This window comes from Oncorhynchus mykiss, chromosome 23, assembly GCF_013265735.2.
Source record: "Oncorhynchus mykiss isolate Arlee chromosome 23, USDA_OmykA_1.1, whole genome shotgun sequence".
NCBI lineage: Eukaryota > Metazoa > Chordata > Actinopteri > Salmoniformes > Salmonidae > Oncorhynchus > Oncorhynchus mykiss.
In genome coordinates, this window is record NC_048587.1 from 60,358,508 (window position 1) to 60,380,057 (window position 21,550).

The 21,550-nt window shown below is 37.6% G+C and overlaps 2 protein-coding genes across 8 annotated transcripts in view; one reads left to right on the forward strand and one right to left on the reverse strand.

Moving 5' to 3' along the window:
* The window catches only part of col9a1b (collagen, type IX, alpha 1b), a 45,773-nt gene extending 33,219 nt beyond the window's left edge, over positions 1-12,554 (forward strand). The window contains exons 31-38 of the mRNA XM_036959918.1: positions 3,062-3,097; positions 3,801-3,845; positions 3,955-3,987; positions 4,746-4,892; positions 5,316-5,370; positions 7,639-7,827; positions 7,943-8,020; positions 10,548-12,554. Coding sequence (XP_036815813.1) covers positions 3,062-3,097; positions 3,801-3,845; positions 3,955-3,987; positions 4,746-4,892; positions 5,316-5,370; positions 7,639-7,827; positions 7,943-8,020; positions 10,548-10,744 — 780 coding nt within the window. The 3' untranslated portion in view covers positions 10,745-12,554. The remainder of the gene's footprint in view (positions 1-3,061; positions 3,098-3,800; positions 3,846-3,954; positions 3,988-4,745; positions 4,893-5,315; positions 5,371-7,638; positions 7,828-7,942; positions 8,021-10,547) is intronic.
* Positions 12,555-12,938: 384 nt separating this feature from the next.
* LOC110515674 (collagen alpha-1(XIX) chain) overlaps positions 12,939-21,550 on the reverse strand; it is a 261,849-nt gene continuing 253,237 nt past the window's right edge. For all 7 annotated transcript variants that reach the window (XM_036960934.1, XM_036960933.1, XM_036960931.1 and 4 more), the window contains one exon: positions 12,939-20,184. In XM_036960934.1, coding sequence (XP_036816829.1) covers positions 20,066-20,184 — 119 coding nt within the window. In that variant the 3' untranslated portion in view covers positions 12,939-20,065. The remainder of the gene's footprint in view (positions 20,185-21,550) is intronic.

Genomic DNA, 21,550 nt, shown 5'->3' on the forward strand with positions numbered 1-21,550 from the left:
CAACTATATATACTACTGATATTATACAACTAAACATACTGATATTATACAACTAAACTACTGATATTATACAACTAAACTACTGATATTATACAACTAAACTACTGATATTATACAACTAAACTACTGATATTATATACTACTGATATTATACAACTAAACTACTGATATTATACAACTAAACTACTGATATTATACAACTAAACTACTGATATTATACAACTAAACTACTGATAATATACAACTAAACTACTGATATTATACAACTAAACTACTGATATTATACAACTAAACATACTACTGATATTATACAACTAAACATACTACTGATATTATACAACTAAACTACTGATATTATACAACTATATATACTACTGATATTATACAACTAAACTACTGATATTATACAACTATATATACTACTGATATTATACAACTAAACTACTGATATTATACAACTAAACTACTGATATTATACAACTAAACTACTGATATTATACAACTAAACTACTGATATTATACAACTAAACTACTGATATTATACAACTAAACTACTGATATTATACAACTAAACTACTGATATTATACAACTAAACTACTGATATTATACAACTAAACTACTGATATTATACAACTAAACTACTGATATTATACAACTAAACTACTGATATTATACAACTAAACATTCTACTGATATTATACAACTAAACTACTGATATTATACAACTAAACTACTGATATTATACAACTAAACTACTGATATTATACAACTAAACATTCTACTGATATTATACAACTAAACTACTGATATTATACAACTAAACTACTGATATTATACAACTAAACTACTGATATTATACAACTAAACTACTGATATTATACAACTAAACTACTGATATTATACAACTAAACATACTACTGATATTATACAACTAAACTACTGATATTATACAACTAAACTACTGATATTATACAACTAAACTACTGATATTATACAACTAAACTACTGATATTATACAACTAAACATACTACTGATATTATACAACTAAACTACTGATATTATACAACTAAACTACTGATATTATATACTACTGATATTATACAACTAAACTACTGATATTATACAACTAAACATACTACTGATATTATACAACTAAACTACTGATATTATACAACTAAACTACTGATATTATACAACTAAACTACTGATATTATACAACTAAACTACTGATATTATACAACTAAACTACTGATATTATACAACTAAACTACTGATATTATACAACTAAACTACTGATATTATACAACTAAACATACTACTGATATTATACAACTAAACTACTGATATTATACAACTAAACTACTGATATTATACAACTAAACATACTACTGATATTATACAACTAAACTACTGATATTATACAACTAAACTACTGATATTATACAACTAAACTACTGATATTATACAACTAAACTACTGATATTATACAACTAAACTACTGATATTATACAACTAAACTACTGATATTATACAACTAAACTACTGATATTATACAACTAAACATACTACTGATATTATACAACTAAACTACTGATATTATACAACTAAACTACTGATATTATACAACTAAACTACTGATATTATACAACTAAACTACTGATATTATACAACTAAACATTCTACTGATATTATACAACTAAACTACTGATATTATACAACTAAACTACTGATATTATACAACTATATATACTACTGATATTATACAACTAAACTACTGATATTATACAACTAAACTACTGATATTATACAACTAAACTACTGATATTATACAACTAAACTACTGATATTATACAACTAAACTACTGATATTATACAACTAAACTACTGATATTATACAACTAAACTACTGATATTATACAACTAAACATACTACTGATATTATACAACTAAACTACTGATATTATACAACTAAACTACTGATATTATACAACTAAACATACTACTGATATTATACAACTAAACTACTGATATTATACAACTAAACTACTGATATTATACAACTAAACTACTGATATTATACAACTAAACTACTGATATTATACAACTAAACTACTGATATTATACAACTAAACATACTACTGATATTATACAACTAAACTACTGATATTATACAACTAAACTACTACTCATTGGATTAAAGCTCCCTGGACCGTTTACGTTCTGCATGCATGATATTTGATGAAAAGATAGAGAAGAAGCTCAACTGAAGAGCACTGTGGCTTGTGTTTAGTCATTTCAGGTTCCACAGACTTCATATGACAATTTTCCATTTTCATGAAACCACCACTTTTGATTGGACTTTCCACTGTTCTGTACAATCATGAAGACAGCAATGTATCCTCAATTGCTAATAGAAAGTCAAATTCTTAACATACTCACCTGACAAGGACACACTTTGTGAAATACATCCTTTTGATCCCCTCTAGTGTTACAAGTTCAATCATTCATTCATAAGACTAGTCTTGCTGTTGCATTACATAGTAGTATAACTAGTGTTGTTGTCTAACTGTATAAATCTACTGTATAACTTTACATAGTAGTATAACTAGTGTTGTTGTCTAACTGTATAAATCTACTGTATAACTTTACATAGTAGTATAACTAGTGTTGTTGTTTAACTGTATAAATCTACTGTATAACTTTACATAGTAGTATAACTAGTGTTGTTGTCTAACTGTATAAATCTACTGTATAACTTTACATAGTAGTATAACTAGTGTTGTTGTTTAACTGTATAAATCTACTGTATAACTTTACATAGTAGTATAACTAGTGTTGTTGTCTAACTGTATAAATCTACTGTATAACTTTACATAGTAGTATAACTAGTGTTGTTGTTTAACTGTATAAATCTACTGTATAACTTTACATAGTAGTATAACTAGTGTTGTTGTTTAACTGTATAAATCTACTGTATAACTTTACATAGTAGTATAATTGTTTAACTGTACTGAAGTTTAAAGATTTTCAATAGTGAACTGATTTCTCCTCAACTTCAGGGAGAAGCTGGCGAGGGAGGACCTAAAGGGGAGCAGGTAAGAAATCCATCTTTTAAAATGTCTGTTTATCTCTCACAACAATATCTGCCTGTATCTTAAGGTCAATGTGATACTCCAGCAGCAGAGTGTGGATGGGCCCTTTCCAGTTTCAGGTTTTATTAGTCGTATGTTCAGGATACACATGGTAGACACTGTCCGACCAAATGCTTACTGGCAGGTTCCTTCTGGACAACGCAACAACAATAAGAAATAATAAAAGATATGAATACCAACATAAAATAAATGGTTCAGTAGATTTATAGTCCAACATAGTAGAATAACAATTTATAGTCCAATATTTACCCACGTTTTGGTGGGCAAGTGGTTCAATTGTGCAGTATTTAGCAATCATAATAAGAATCTGGTAGCAGCTGTTGAGATGTGTGTGTAGCATGAATGTATGTATGTGTGTGTGTGTGTGTGTGTGTGTGTGTGTGTGTGTGTGTGTGTGTGTGTGTGTGTGTGTGTGTGTGTGTGTGTGTGTGTGTGTGTGTTTCTAACTTACCCTTGGCATTTGTTATATCCAGAAGAGTGATTTTACCCCAAAATAATTTATATTGGTTTGTTGTGTGTGTGTGTGTGTGTGTGTGTGTGTGTGTTTCTAACTTACCCTTGGCATTTGTTATATCCAGAAGAGTGATTTTACCCCAAAATAATTTATATTGGTTTGTTGTGTGTGTGTGTGTGTGTGTGTGTGTAGGGGGGACAAGGTTCTGAGGGAACCTCTGGAGACAAAGGAGATGTTGTAAGTTATCACTCAAGCAAGGATTCATTGCATCCAACCCAACCTCACATTGGAGCCTTTTAAACAACACCTGTACTAATCCTCTGTGTTTCTCTCATTTGTATAATAGGGTGACCAAGGGGAAGCTGGACCCAAAGGAGTGGTGAGTTCTGTACTCTTCTAGAAGCAGTTCCATGTCTCAAACCAGGAATATAACTTTGAGACAGTTTATCTACACCCATAGAGTAGTAGTGCTAAGTGGTTATTAACCAACATTTAGGTTTTTTTTTCAACGTTTTTAAAAAAAATAACTAATTGACTGATGTTGTTTCAATTATTTGAATTCCATTTAGTTCGAGCTCCATGTGCAGTTTCTGTAGAGATAAATCAGAGCCTGAAGTGTATTTGGAAACAGGCTCAGCTAATGAATGAAGCCTGAAGTGTATTTGGAAACAGGCTCAGCTAATGAATGGAGCCTGAAGTGTATTTGGAAACAGGCTCAGCTAATGAATGGAGCCTGAACTGTATTTGGAAACAGGCTCAGCTAATGAATGAAGCCTGAAGTGTATTTGGAAACAGGCTCAGCTAATGAATGAAGCCTGAAGTGTATTTGGAAACAGGCTCAGCTAATGCAGGTTTTGAGCAGAGTAAGACAGGTAAGGAGGTCGGGCCACAGGACGAGATCTCCAAGGTCCTCCATTTCAGGCCTGTAACATCAGGGGTTTCTGTCATCCAAAGCGAGACGAGATCTCTGCAATACGATCTTACGGGTTTTTCTTGTTCCAGATAAAAGCAGATATTAGTTTATTACATGGCTTGCTCACCAGCACCCCCGGAACTCAGAAGTCTTCATTGAGCATGCTCAGTACCACCCATGTAATGTTGTTCTGATCCAGTTGTCTCTCCCCTCTCTGTCTCCAGGTTGGAAACCCAGGAGAGCCTGGTAACAGAGGGCCAGAGGGTAGCAGAGGGCAGCCTGGCATCGAGGGCCCAGCTGGTACTCCTGGACCACGTGGCATGCAGGGCAACAGGGGCGCACCAGGAATCAGGGGGTCACAGGGACCGGCGGTAGGTACCCCCAAACCACCTCCACCCAAAACTCTGAAGACTGTACACCTGAACTTACTTACAAACTTACTAACTTACATACTTACTTACTAATTAACTTACGTGCTTACTTATATACCTACAAACTCACTTACATAGTACTTACTTATTTACATAAATAGCTACTTACTTACATACTTTCATACTTACTTACATACTTAGTTACTAACCTACATACTTACTAACTTATTTACATACTTACTTACTTAGAAATGTACTAACTTACTGCTAGGCCTTTCCCTCCTGGACCTAGACCATGGACAACAGTTTCCCAGTGTGTCCAGCATAACACAACTAGGGCTTACATAATGCATTTCAGAAGCTAAATCTATGTTTATTAAAGCTGTTTTCTCATCATAAACCTTTTCTTATGTTATCCTTCAGGGTAAAGAACCAAGCGATCAACACATCAGACAAGTCTGCATGAGAGTTATGCAAGGTAAGAATATTGCACGCTGTCATTCCTTCAGTGTCTTTAAAATCAATGTATCCCACTCTACCTTTAAGTATAAACACTCTGTAATATCCCAAACCTCATTGTTTATGCTATAGACTAGGGGTATTCAACTCTGACCCCATGAGGTTTGGAGCCTGCTGCTTTTCTGTCCTACCTAATAATGAATTGCACACAGTCAGTGTCCCAGGTCTAAATCAGTCCCGGATTAGAGGGGAACAATGAAGAAATGCAGTAGAACTGGCTTCCAGGTCCTGAGTGGAGTTTGGGGGATATAGCCTATCTGGCTTGACAGTTTGAAGAGAGGGAAGCAGAAAAAAAACATCATAAATACGCTTCAACCTTTGTTAGTTTGATGGATACCAGACTCCTGAACCCCAGAAATGCTGAAGTGGCAGCCTGTTTTTTTGTCTCTCTCCCTGGGCCCTCTTACAGTATCCCACCCCCTCCTCCCACTACCACTACTCTCCTCCTAAACTCATTACTTTTTTATACCCAATGTGCTGAAAAATGTATTTCACCTCCAGAGGACCTGCACTTTTGCTAAAAGCAGAAAAGCAAAGACTGGAATTTGGAGTGTAAAATACCAAGCCAAAAGCCTTAGGAGTTTTAGGTTGAACTCTTGGCACCATAAATACACATATATATTTTTCAGTTTCTTAAGGATCGTACCCTTTTTTTTATTTTTAATTTTCGCATCAAATGACATACCCAAATCTAATTGCCTGTAGCTCAGGACCTGAAGCAAGGATATGCATATTCTTGATAACATTTGAAAGGTAACACTTTGAAGTGTGTGGAAATGTGAAATGAATGTAGGAGAATATAAAACATTAGATCTGGTAAAAGATAATATAATAAAAAAAACATACATTTTCTATTTATTTTTGTGTTCCATCATCTTTGAAATGCAAGAGAAAGGCCATACATTAAGGTAGGATCCTAGGTGTAATTTAGAGTCTGTCCACAAGATGGCAGCAGTGTGTGTGCAAAGTTTCAGACTGATCAAGAGAACAATTACCTCACTACACAATATTTTGCATCAAGTCTGCCAGGAGTTTGCCCAAATGTGCCGAATTGCCCAATTTATACATTTTCAAGTACATAACTATAGAGAGCATACAAAAATGCTGTGGTAAAAAAATATTAAAGCTTAACACTCCCAGGAATGTTATACATGGTGGATCTAGATCATGATGGATCTAGATGGCCAAGCGGGGTGGGTGTGGAGCCAGAGACAGCAGTGGGGTCAAACTATAGAACCCAGTTCCTACATTTAAATATATAAAAAACGACACTACATTTTATCTCTGGGACCCTCAGGATGACAAATCAGAGCAAGATTACTGAATGTAAGTACATTATTTACCTTCAGAGGTGAATGTATCAAACCACCAGCCGTGATAAAAGTGTTTTGTTGTGCACTATCCTCAAACAATAGCAGGGTATGTTTTGTGTGTAATAGCTACTGTAGATTGGACACTGCAGTTAGTTAACAATAATTTAAGCTTTCTGCCCGTATAAGACATGTCGCTGTCCCGGAAAGTTGGCTGTTGTATACACTGTTTTCTAGTCACATTGTCACATATTGAGCAACAACTGTCCCGGTTTAGGGACACCAATCCCGTAAAGTTGAATGTGTATAAGTATTTTATAAGTATTTTCACTCTGCTCAATTTACTGAGGCAGACTTGAATGTGTAAGAATGAGGACTACAATTTTTATACAATTTATAAAAAGGCCTTCATTAAAGTTCCATTTTCATCTCAATATCAAATCATTTCTGGGAAAACAATTGAGTACCTTATTGTGATTTTTTAAAAATTGAAATGGTCAAAAATAAACAAAAATAGTTTATTTTATTTAGCAAAGAGACATTTCTCAAGCAAGAAGTTTGCTAACACTGTCTGGGAGTGGTCTAAGTGGGGAGGGTAAAACTGAAAACTAGCTGTTATGGCAAAGAGGTTTGGAACTCTCTTTCTTATTGGTCTATTAACTGATTTACCACCTGGTAATGTCACCAGGCAGGCCAAAACTCCATCCCACCAAAAGAGGCAGAAATTTTAGGCGGTCTTTTCAAACAGCCCCTACACTAAAAGGGAATTATCCTAATTTTCACAGTATTATTCCAACATTAAATTGTGGAAATATATATAAAACAAAGGAAAATCACATTTTGGACTGCACTGGGTCTTTAATACATTTGATTGATTAATTGTTTGCTCATCATTCCCTTTCCTCTTGCTCCAACAGAGCAGCTAGCCCAGTTGGCTGCCAGTCTAAGGAGGCCGGAGTCTGGAGCAGCGGGCCTGCCTGGTAAGCCAGGGCCTCCTGGTCCTGCCGGACCCCCAGGGGACAGTGGCTTCCCTGGGCAGGCTGGAGCAAGAGGACTGCCTGGCCTCAAAGGACCTCCAGGACTCCTAGGACTCAAAGGACCCAAAGGTGGGGAGAGGATTTTTAATGTTACTGTTATTTGAAAATGTGAAAGCAAAATTCAGCTCATGTACCCAAAGGAGTTTTAGAATAACCCTTGTAATTAACATGCTGTGTGGCGCAGGTGAATTGGGCGACAGAGGAGACCGAGGTCCCACGGTGCGAGGGGCCAAGGGCCAGCCAGGACCTCCCGGTCTACCAGGTGAGTGACATCGACCTTGATCGCCATGGAGAAGCGAACCATCAGTAGCTTACTTTTTATTTATGTTCTAATCCTAGTCTTGGTCTTGGTTGTAGATATTCTAGTCTTGGTCTTGGTTGTAGATATTCTAGTCTTGGTCTTGGTTGTAGATATTCTAGTCTTGGTCTTGGTTGTAGATATTCTAGTCTTGGTCTTGGTTGTAGATATTCTAGTCTTGGTCTTGGTTGTAGATATTCTAGTATTGGTCTTGGTTGTAGATATTCTAGTCTTGGTCTTGGTTGTAGATATTCTACTCTTGGTCTTGGTTGTAGATATTCTAGTCTTGGTTTTGGTTGTAGATATTCTAGTCTTGGAGGTTGTAGATTTTCTAGTTTTGGTCTTGGTTATAGATATTCTAGTCTTGGTCTTGGTTGTAGATATTCTAGTCTTAGTCTTCGTTGTAGATATTATTGGTCTTGGTTGTAGATATTCTAGTCTTGGTCTTGGTTGTAGATATTATTGGTCTTGGTTGTAGATATTCTAGTCTTGGTCTTGGTTGTAGATATTATTGGTCTTGGTTGTAGATATTCTAGTCTTGGTCTTGGTTGTAGATATTCTAGTCTTGGTCTTGGTTGTAGATATTCTAGTCTTGGTCTTGGTTGTAGATATTCTAGTCTTGGTCTTGGTTGTAGATATTCTAGTCTTGGTCTTGGTTGTAGATATTCTAGTATTGGTCTTGGTTGTAGATATTCTAGTCTTGGTCTTGGTTGTAGATATTCTAGTCTTGGTCTTGGTTGTAGATATTCTAGTCTTGGTTTTGGTTGTAGATATTCTAGTCTTGGAGGTTGTAGATTTTCTAGTTTTGGTCTTGGTTGTAGATATTCTAGTCTTGGTCTTGGAGGTTGTAGATCTTCTAGTCTTGGTCTTGGAGGTTGTAGATCTTCTAGTCTTGGTCTTGGAGGTTGTAGATTTTCTAGTCTTGGTCTTGGTTGTAGATATTCTTGGTCTTGGTTGTAGATATTCTAGTCTTGGTCTTGGAGGTTGTAGATCTTCTAGTCTTGGTCTTGGAGGTTGTAGATCTTCTAGTCTTGGTCTTGGAGGTTGTAGATTTTCTAGTCTTGGTCTTGGTTGTAGATATTCTTGGTCTTGGTTGTAGATATTCTAGTATTGGTCTTGGTTGTAGATTTTCTAGTTTTGGTCTTGGTTGTAGATATTCTAGTATTGGTCTTGGTTGTAGATATTCTAGTCTTGGTCTTGGAGGTTGTAGATCTTCTAGTCTTGGTCTTGGAGGTTGTAGATCTTCTAGTCTTGGTCTTGGAGGTTGTAGATTTTCTAGTCTTGGTCTTGGTTGTAGATATTCTTGGTCTTGGTTGTAGATATTCTAGTCTTGGTCTTGGTTGTAGATATTCTAGTCTTGGTCTTGGTTGTAGATATTCTAGTCTTGGTCTTGGAGGTTGTAGATATTCTAGTCTTGGTCTTGGTTGTAGATCTTCTAGTCTTGGTCTTGGAGGTTGTAGATCTTCTAGTCTTGGTCTTGGAGGTTGTAGATATTCTAGTCTTGGTCTTGGTTGTAGATATTCTTGGTCTTGGTTGTAGATATTCTAGTCTTGGTCTTGGTTGTAGATATTCTAGTCTTGGTCTTGGTTGTAGATATTCTAGTCTTGGTCTTGGTTGTAGATATTCTAGTATTGGTCTTGGTTGTAGATATTCTAGTCTTGGTCTTGGTTGTAGATATTCTAGTCTTGGTCTTGATTGTAGATATTCTAATCTTGGTCTTGGAGGTTGTAGATATTCTAGTCTTGGTCTTGGTTGTAGATATTCTAGTCTTGGTCTTGGTTGTAGATATTCTAGTCTTGGTCTTGGTTGTAGATATTCTAGTCTTGGTCTTGGTTGTAGATATTCTATTCTTGGTCTTGGTTGTAGATATTCTAGTCTTGGTCTTGGTTGTAGATATTCTAGTCTTGGTCTTGGAGGTTGTAGATATTCTAGTCTTGGTCTTGGTTGTAGATATTCTAGTCTTGGTCTTGGAGGTTGTAGATTTTCTAGTCTTGGTTGAACAAGGAAAGTTGAACGAGGAAAGAGTTTGCTAACATACTGTATTCCATTTGGTTTTGTGTTTGGCCGCAACCGTTCGTTATCATTAGCAAAAGATCTGAGAACATAAGTGTCTGTTTTAGGTCTAAACTGCTTTCTAAAAATAATCAAGTGGCCATGTAGACTTCATACAATATTTAGTAGGAATAGCTAAGTCATTTCAGTTATAGAATATTATAGCTAAAAAGTCGCAGTAATCCTTTAAAAAAGTATCTGTTTGATGTTTCACCGTAACATTTTGGAATGTTCATTCAAGTCATTCAACTGTAATTGTTACTCTGGTAACATGTTTGCCACAAACAGAAGCCTTATTGATCTCGCCTTTGGACTTAGAGTCTCTAGAATGTTCTAGTCTGGAGTCCTTGAGGTTCTAGTCTTGAGTCTTTGAGGTTCTGGATGTTCTACTTTGGTGTAAGATGGTTTAGCTAACTCTTCTCTAACTCTAACTCCACAGGTGAGCCCGGAAAGCCTGGTTACGGCCAGGAGGGACGTGACGGCGAGAGAGGACCTCCAGGTGTTCCTGGCCAGGCTGGTGTACCTGGGCCTCCTGGTAATGCTGGCCCCAACGGCTACTGCGACCCATCGTCCTGCAACCTCAGACCGGGGGACATTGACACCAGCATCAAGGGCCCGGAGGGAACTAGAAACTAGAGCCACCACCCAGTGGAGGCTGGTGTCACTTTAAATCTGAGGACTGGATGTAATGGCTGTAATGGAATGAATGGAAAAGTTTCAAACACCTTGGATTCTGTTCCATTTATTCCATTAGAGCCATCACTATGACCCATCCCCCCTTCACCAGCTTCCACTGCCCAACACCCAGAGAGGGGTAGAGACAGAGACAGAGACTAAGATGGCAGATGGACAGCTCTCCCACCCCAACCCTGGGAGCACACAACATCCTCACAGCCTCTCTACTCTGAAGGCTGTTGCTGTAAAGTGGTCCATTCTAACGTATCTGCAGTGTTTTGTGAGAGTGTTCTGTGCTAGCCAGATCTCTATCGGATATGAAGGAGTCTTCCACTTCCACAAATGCGAAACAAAACTAAGTATTTTGTTGCAAAACAATAATAATCCTGAACCTGTTTGGACGTGTAACAGTTTTTTACATGACAGATTTTATTTTTCTTTTGTTGTTTTCAGAAGTGGGTGCTCTATTTTAAGATAGTCATGTTTTGAAGACTATATTTGTTTTTATTCCACCGTCCCTGTAAACCTAGATGTCCTTAATAACCACCAGACAAATATCTGTCCTTAATAACCACCGGACAATTCACCTGTCCTTAATAACCACCAGACAAATTACCTGTCCTTAATAACCACCATACAATTCACCTGTCCTTAATAACCACCAGACAAATTACCTGTCCTTAATAACCACCATACAATTTTCCTGTCCTTAATAACCACCAGACAATTCACCTGTCCTTAATAACCACCAGACCACACCTGTCCTTAATAACCACCAGACAATAACCTGTCCTTAATAACCACCAGACAATCACCTGTCCTTAATAACCACCAGACAACCACCTGTCCTTAATAACCACCAGACAATTACCTGTCCTTAATAACCACCAGACAATCACCTGTCCTTAATAACCACCAGACAATTCACCTGTCCTTAATAACCATCAGACAATCACCTGTCCTTAATAACCACCAGACAATTCACCTGTCCTTAATAACCACCAGACAAGCACCTGTCCTTAATAACCACCAGACAATTCACCTGTCCTTAATAACCACCAGACAAATCAACTGTCCTTAATAACCACCAGACCACACCTGTCCTTAATAACCACCAGACCACACCTGTCCTTAATAACCACCAGACAAACACCTGTCCTTTATAACCACCAGACATGCACCTGTCCTTATTAACCACCAGACATTTTACCTGTCCTTATTAACCATCTGGCTGTATTTGTATGTTCCCTTTCCTCCTCTCCTCTCACTGAAACAGCTGTATACTGAAGCCAACATGTTGATTTCAGCAGCGGCTCCATCCACATCAAATCACGCTAATTCCTCCCCAATAAAGTAAAACCATAAAGCAATACCAGGATTGCCTTTAGCCCAAAGTGTATTTTTTTTGTATTTGTAATGTACTGCATCATGTTCTATATTGAAGTATCAATTACCAAAGATAGACCTGGTGAAAAACAGTGATATCAGTTTGTACAGAATGTACCTGGGGTATTTCCAGCCCCCTGCTTTCCTTCCAGAAATCTAAATAAAGAGATAGAAGATAGGACTGACACCAAGCCACACTGACTGACGGACCTTCCATATGCGCTGTACATCTCTGTAAATTGTTTTCAATTGTGGTTAATTATATTTCCTACAAAAAATAACTATCCTAATGATTGAATGTGAGGTTTGTTCTCATTGTACAGTGTGAGGAGGATTCTGAGAGATGATTATTTTGAAAATAAATGGAATATTCCCTTTCACAGTATTCTGTTCACTGTTGAGTACTATGTCACCACCCATAGAAATGAAGTCACTAGAATGGCAATTCCAATGCGATTCTATTTCTATGTGAAATCCTCTCAGGGTTTGGAGAGATGGAGAAAAGTAAGTCAGTTGTTTCTATTTTATTATATGATGATGATGATGATGATGATGATGATGATACTATTTGAGGGTGACATCACAGTTTGTACAAATATCTATGAGGAGGATCTAGAAATTTCTGTGACTTTTTTCACTCCAAATAAAGCAATGCTGCGTTCAGTTTTAAAATATATTTCCAACTTTTTAAACATTGTACTCAAATGTACTGCTGGAATACAGAAAACATAACCTCGATGAAGAGAATATAAAAACATATATCTTAAAATGCTCTTGAAACAGTTTATTGACATAAATAATAGACAATCTGGTTTTCAAAACATAGTTTCATATAACCCAAACGTGTGACAGTTAATTAAGGAATTGACCACGCAGAGAAACATTCAGTCAATTCTACCTTTCTAGAAATATGTGATGACAATATCATCCAAATTACCAATTATACTTTTCTCCGTCTCTTTATGGATAATGCATACGGAGCGCCAAGAAAGCAGATATTCTCATTTAGAAACTTCACATCAGTAAGATATTGTATTGTATTCACATGTTGATAGTGACACACCAATGTGTAATCTGAGTAGGTCATTACAAGCAAATGAAACACATGAAATGTAAGAAATTATTGTTGTACAGATTTAAGGCAGGTATCGGTAATCAGAGTGTAAAATCAACAGTGTTTTCATAGAATGCTGTAAAGTCAAAAGATTTGTTGGAAAAACATTACCCTTCATACACATTCAACTTGCTGTACAACCTCCATTATATGGTCAAACAGTGGTTCACAACTTCTAAGTATAGGCTTTCATAAATGATCAACAAAAGATGACTAGCTTGGCACCAACTCAATAGGCCTATAGTTAACACCATTTTCTATCCATTACGTTTAGCATTTTAGTCTTGAGGTAAATCTAAACCGTTAGCTTTAAAGTAGCAGTGTAGTAGAATAGTGGTAAGGCTAGAGTGTAACATCACGCTGACTAAACTAGTGTGTGTACAGTATAGCCGTATGCCTCAGATGAGGTAGACCATCAAATTAAAATAACAATTATCACACTCAAACACAAATAACAAAGTACATAAATGACCAAGATAATGAGATAAAACACGCTGTTAAAAGGAAATACTAAATACATGGAGAGGTCTTCTTCTCCACAGAGGGGAGACTGACAAGTGTAGAAAACCAGGACCACAATAGAACAGTGAAAATGAATCGGTTGTTGAGTTGAACAAACTTCTCTGTATGAAGCTTTTGAAGTGTTTGTACGGTGTCCATATTAGGACACAGACACACCTGACGAGACCGAGGCTGTCCTAATATGGACACAGTAGAGGTGTTTTCCCGACGGCAACAAGGTTAGGTAGCAGGGCTGGGGCTAATCCCATTTAAATTCACCCAGTTCAGGAAGCAAACAAATAAAATGTATTGTCATTGAAATCCATTTCAGTTTACTTCCTGAAATGAGAGCATTGTCATGGAGTTGACACCAACCCAGGTAGGTAGTGCTAGTAGAGCTGTTCGCTCATACTGAAGCAGACAATCAGGTGAACCTAGAGGTGAACCCATAGGGAAGCAGACAATCAGGTGAACCTAGAGGTGAACCCATAGTGAAGCAGACAATCAGGAGAGGTGAACCCATACTGAAGCAGACAATCAGGTGAACCTAGAGGTGAACCCATAGTGAAGCAGACAATCAGGAGAGGTGAACCCATAGTGAAGCAGACAATCAGGTGAACCTAGAGGTGAACCCATACTGAAGCAGACAATCAGGTGAACCTAGAACTCATGGTAACCATTCAGAGTATAAATTGACTTGTATTGAGACTGGAAGCTGCTTGTAAAGTGTACAACAATGTACTGATACTTCAGCTTCAATACGAAGGCAGTCATCTTGATGTTACAAGAGCAAAAACAACATCCATGACTGTCTTGACCAATCTACTTCAATGGATAAACATTGAAGCTGATTTCTTTTTCAAATGACAACATCTATTACAACATGCTGCCGCAACTCAACATAACAAGAGGAAAACCATTCATGACTATGAAGTAAAGGCCCACTGCAGTCAAATATATATATATAGTCCTAGCAAAATTAATCCTTGAGAAATGTCTGTTTGCTAAAAAGCTTTTTTTGTTTCTTTTTGACCATTTTAATTGAAAACAATCACAGTAAGGTACTTAATTGTTACCCAAAAATGATTTGATATTTAGATAAAAACAGGTGCATTGGACCTTTCACCGATCTCCTTCAAGAGAGTTCGCTCTGAAAACACACACACCAAAACATACTACTAGCCTTGAATCCACAATGGTGAAAGGCTACATCTCAGCTTGGTTTCAAGGCTAACAGACTAACCACATCAAGCCATCATCATTCATCTAAGGACGGGTGTTGGAATGTGGAAATTAGCACAAGTTAATACAACACATCAGAGGATTCATTATTTGAAATAAAATGTTAATCAGTATAGCAAACAATCTTCTAATGAACACTAGAGGGCCCTGTCCACTTACAAATGAAGTAAGGACACGAGACACAGCTCACCATATTCTGTGTCATTCTGCCTATGGCTGTGTTTACACAGGCAGACAATTCTGATATTTTGCTGTAATATTGGTATTTTGACCACTAAGATCTTTTGCCAATAATTGGGCAAAAGAATCAGAATTGGACTTCCTGAGTAAACGCAGCCTTTGTGTCTTACTTCCGGCAGTATCATTTAGCCACATAAAATGTTCACGTTGAGATGCCAACAAAACGAGCAAGCAGTAACAGTGTGACATGGAAATAAAGAAATGCCTCAATGTTGTTAACCAATTAGCTAATGTCTTCTGTAATAGTCAAAGGGTTGAATATGCAGTTACCTCATTGACATATAATGACCTGAGCCATACATATCACCAAGCACAGGAGGTTGGTGGCAACTTAATTGGGGAGGACGGTCTCATAGTAATGGCTGGAGCGGAATGGTGTCAAATACATCAAACACATGGTTTCCATGGTTTCCATGTGTTTGATGCCATTCCATTTGTTCCGTTCCAGACATTATTATGAGCCGTTTTCCCCTCAGCAGCCTCCACTGTCACCAAGCTATCTTCAAAGACCCTCAATCAATTTGATGCTCTGAAATACTAAGAGAAAATCTCCAACTCAAAGAAATGGGAGCGCAGGAGTGTGACATTGTTTTTAACCCCAATTTCGTCATATCCAATTGGTAGTTACAGGCTTGTCCCATCACTTCACTGCAACTCCGGTATGGACTCGGGAGAGGTGAAGGTCTAGAGCCATGCGTCCTCTGAAACACAACCCTGCCAAGCTGCACTGCTTCTTGACACACGGCTCGCTTAACCCGGAAGCCAGCCGCACCAATGAGTCGGAGAAAACGCTGGGCCAAATTGTGTGCCGCCTCACGGGTCTTCCGGTCACGGCCGGCTGTGACACAGTCTGGGTTCAAACCCGGGTCTGTAGTGACGCATCAAGCACTGTGAAGCAGTGCCTTAGACCGATAAAAGAAGGCAAAAGAGACAATTTAAACATCACAAAGTGTCAGCTCCACCCATGTACTTTCTCCAACTTAAATAATTGCCTTTGAGGGTCCAGATCTAATCAAACCTACATTAGTATTAGTCTCCCAAGGCAGACGGATTGCCTCCCACCATGTATCCAGTACTGCCTAGGGTCGGTTTGAGGAGACGACAATAATATAGTTATTGTATAGTACCTTTGTTTAACTACAGAATGCGTCTGGAAACACACATCTTATCAATCTCTATGACGACAGTCTACCGGGTGTTTTTCCCGGGTTTTAGGTCACTGGGTCAAAATGAAACACCTAAGGGCATGTTTGTTTGAATTGAGGCCTGAGTGACAGAGAGAGCACTCTGATAACATTGGAGAAGTACAGAGATATTTAATGAATGTCCTTGATTCTTAACTTATTACTTTCCAATCAGAAACACAACAAATAAATAACTAAATAACTCCAGTCTTAAAACACACCAACATAATATATATGTATACAGTGACAAACAATGCTACATGGTCAAACAGTCGAGGGAGAAATATGTATCTGAGCCGTAATGTACAGATATTGTCAAAATAAAAAATAAAAACACTTTCAGAAAATAAGAGTTCAAGTAAAGACCCACCAAGAAAACAAAGAAAGAAAACTCAGAAGTAAAATATTGCAGTGTTGTTATTAGATAAGAAAGATCACCTCTTATGGCTTCAAAATCTAAATATACACATAGCACCCATGTAAACTGATGTACACACAGTTCTGATGGAGGAATCAGCTGTATACTCCATGTAGACTGATGTACACACAGTTCTGATAGAGGAATCAGCTGTATACTCCATGTAGACTGATGTACACACAGTTCTGATAGAGGAATCAGCTGTATACTCCCATGTAGACTGATGTACACACAGTTCTGATAGAGTAACCAGCTGTATACTCTCCATGTAGACTGATGTACACACAGTTCTGATAGAGGAATCAGCTGTATACTCCATGTAGACTGATGTACACACAGTTCTGATAGAGGAATCAGCTGTATACTCCATGTAGACTGATGTACACACAGTTCTGATAGAGTAATCAGCTGTATACTCTCCATGTAGACTGATGTACACACAGTTCTGATAGAGTAACCAGCTGTATACTCCATGTAGACTGATGTACACACAGTTCTGATAGAGTAATCAGCTGTATACTCCCATGTAGACTGATGTACACACAGTTCTGATAGAGGAATCAGCTGTATACTCCATGTAGACTGATGTACACACAGTTCTGATAGAGGAATCAGCTGTATACTCCCATGTAGACTGATGTACACACAGTTCTGATAGAGGAATCAGCTGTATACTCCATGTAGACTGATGTACACACAGTTCTGATAGAGGAATCAGCTGTATACTCCCATGTAGACTGATGTACACACAGTTCTGATAGAGTAATCAGCTGTATACTCCATGTAGACTGATGTACACACAGTTCTGATAGAGGAATCAGCTGTATACTCCATGTAGACTGATGTACACACAGTTCTGATAGAGGAATCAGCTGTATACTCCATGTAGACTGATGTACACACAGTTCTGATAGAGGAATCAGCTGTATACTCCATGTAGACTGATGTACACACAGTTCTGATAGAGGAATCAGCTGTATACTCCATGTAAACTGATGTACACACAGTTCTGATAGAGGAATCAGCTGTATACTCCATGTAGACTGATGTACACACAGTTCTGATAGAGTAACCAGCTGTATACTCCATGTAGACTGATGTACACACAGTTCTGATAGAGGAATCAGCTGTATACTCCATGTAGACTGATGTACACACAGTTCTGATAGAGGAATCAGCTGTATACTCCATGTAGACTGATGTACACACAGTTCTGATAGAGGAATCAGCTGTATACTCCCATGTAGACTGATGTACACAGTTTTGATGGAGGAATCAGCTGTATTCTCTCCATGTAAACAATAAAAGCTGAAACATCATGAATCTGACCCCATAAGCAGACGTTATAGTGACATATAAGTAGCTAATATGTCATCATAAGTGACGTCTAACTTAGTGACATATCAGTAATATGTCCACATATACCTACGTAGTTAAATGGCACTATTTGTTTGTTTGACATATTCTAATGAGACCATGTTGCCAAAAGAGCAGCGATGTAACAACATCTCCGATCCTACCATATTCTATTGGTTTCATTGTACTGGGCAATTTCAATCAATCCCTGTAGTATTTGACATGTATTTGTTTGCCCTCTTTGGAGACAAGACCATGGATAAAGGGAAACTGTCCTACTTCATGTTAGCCATATGTATGACTGCAAGAAATCTACATTGAAGTCCTCGCGGCTAACTTCACGTGAACGTGAGGTGATACGACATTAGCATAATATACACACTTACACACAAACTGTACATGGAAGAAATGTCAACTTGACCAAGCCGTCACAAACTACATTCAGTTGGCATTAAGATAGTGTTTAACCCTTGATCATGTTGTGCTGGTTGTCTTGAGATATGGCAACAGTCAGGCGATGTTACCTGTTGAATAATATCAGAACTCAGAACCCAATCTAGCAGGCTACTCAATTAGTCTGTTATGAACACTACATGTTAAGGTGTATAGTATGTGGAGAGATCTCACTGAGTAACGCCTCACATAAAGTACCTAGAGTGTAGGGTGACGAGAGAGGAACCCAGTATTCTGTTTTGATACCAGACCATCCCTTTACAATTACAACAGTATCATGCAATATATCTGACTGGTAGTGTTTGAAACACAGAATATTTAGCATTCTCAAAACTTCATAAAATTCATAAACAAAGCTCTAGTACTGAATTACACGACAAGATATTCATTATGTTATGTAAATGGATCAATTCATGTAGCTAGCTTCCTTCTAACACGTTTCACAAATATCCCATTCATTGAGGAAATATATATTAATATATGAAATATATATTCAGAACTATATTTCGTGTTACATGATCCTCCTTCACTTTGCATAAACAGTTCACACAAAGAATATTGATTAGTCATACACAAACACACACATTTCAGACTGCCTGTTTACCAGCTCACACACACACAACGAAAATATCAAATGAGACCAAACGTGTGCATAGCTATCCCCATAAACAAGCATTATTAAATCATTAAGAAAATGTTTTCTCCCGACAGTATTATTTAAAGAAACAACTTAATTTACGGCCTCGAAAGACTTAATGTGAATGAATATGGAATGCATCAGGTCACAGCAGGGGAGTTGTGTGAAAACAAGAAATACATGAAACAGTACTTCATATGATCATCATAGCTACAATGACAATAATAATGGACTGTAACACATTTCAAATGAATAGAACAACCATCAACGTAAAGTAACAAATAATTGCATTTCAATGCTTCTATGGTCATAAGAAAACCGAAAGGCGGTTGTGAGCGCTCCAGGGTGAAGTTTCCACTAGGTACAGATCTAGGATCAGCTTCCCCTCCCCCAATCCTAACCTTAACAATTAGTGGGGAAAATGCAAAACTGACCCAAGATCAGCATCTATGGGCAATTTCATCCTACACCATTGTGTTGAGATACATGTTGTATCTATTTCTGGTTGAGTCTTTCCCATGCAAAGCAGAAACAGAGGATGTGTGTTTTCAATGTAAAACTGACCACAAGGACGATACTGTCTGTCTGATATGAGCTGACTGAGTGATCAGGCTCCACACGCCCGGCTCCTGTGCCTATGGTTGACTGCTGTAGAGAGATGGAGGCTGGATGGGTGGAGGGGGCCCCTGGGCCCTAGCCATTGAGAGGGCCCTTATTCATTGAAGGGTCCCCTATCAGTTGAGGGGGGCCCCTAGCCGTTCCGTGTGGAGTGAGAGGATGGATGGAGACAGTCACTGGGATCACATTTACCATGAGGTCCCTGGGGACCTGAAGGGCCCGATGGCCCCTGGATACTGCTTCCAGGTTCACCTGCAGACAAAAACACTTTCACATTTGTGGGGAGTAGTGAACTTCAGGAGGAAGTAGAGATGATTGGGACGCAACCATTGGGTGATTGTTTAATCAATCAAATAAACCATGAAGGAAAACAGGATGTTATCAGAGGAGCAGTATTACTGGGAACAGTATTATCTAGTCAGCTAACAAAACTGCTTTCATGTGCCAAACTGCAACTCTTAAAAAGGAGATGAAAACACCCACTCTCATGCATACTTTACACACAAACCCCTCCTCAATACAGATCACAATAAAAAGTTAATGTTCTGCACAAAAAGATCAGAAGGAAAGATTTTGCTGCTTCGCTCCCGGCAGAGAAGAATCTCTCTGAGATCATGCTGAAAAGTGAGAGAGTTGATCAAATGGAAATAAGAGATTCAAGTGTATGTTTCTTTTATATCCGCCCTATCAGTGATGATGTACTAATTGTTTCGTGTCAGCTTGGTACCTCAGTGTAAGAGAGAGTCATTATGAGTAGCTCTGCTCATTAGTTCTGTTGGCTTACTAATTACTAGTGTTTTTAAACTGAAAATATCAAACGACCTCAGGATGAACTGTTGTCCATGTTAGAGCTGGTGGTTACACTTTACTTGAACCCTCACTCATAAGGGCTACATGACACTGTCATAACCATGACATAACTGTCATAACATGACATAACTGTCATAACCATGACATTACACTGTCATAACATGACATAACTGTCATAACCATGACATTACACTGTCATAACATGACATAACTGTCATAACCATGACATTACACTGTCATAAACATGACATTACACTGTCATAACCATGACATTACACTGTCATAACCATGACATTACACTGTCATAACATGACATAACACTATCATAACCATGACATTACACTGTCATAACATGATATAACACTGTCATAACATGACATTACACTGTCATAACCATGACATTACACTGTCATAACATGACATAACACTATCATAACCATGACATAACAGTCATAACATGACATAACACTGTCATAACATGACATAACACTGTCATAACCTGACATTACACTGTCATAACCATGACATAACTGTCATAACATGACATAACACTGTCATAACATGACATAACACTGTCATAACATGACATAACACTGTCATAAACATGACATAACACTGTCATAAACATGACATAACACTGTCATAAACATGACATTACACTGTCATAAACATGACATTACACTATCATAACCATGACATAACTGTCATAACATGACATAACACAGTCATAACATGACATAACACTGTCATAAACATGACATTACACTGTCATAAACATGACATTACACTGTCATAAACATGACATTAC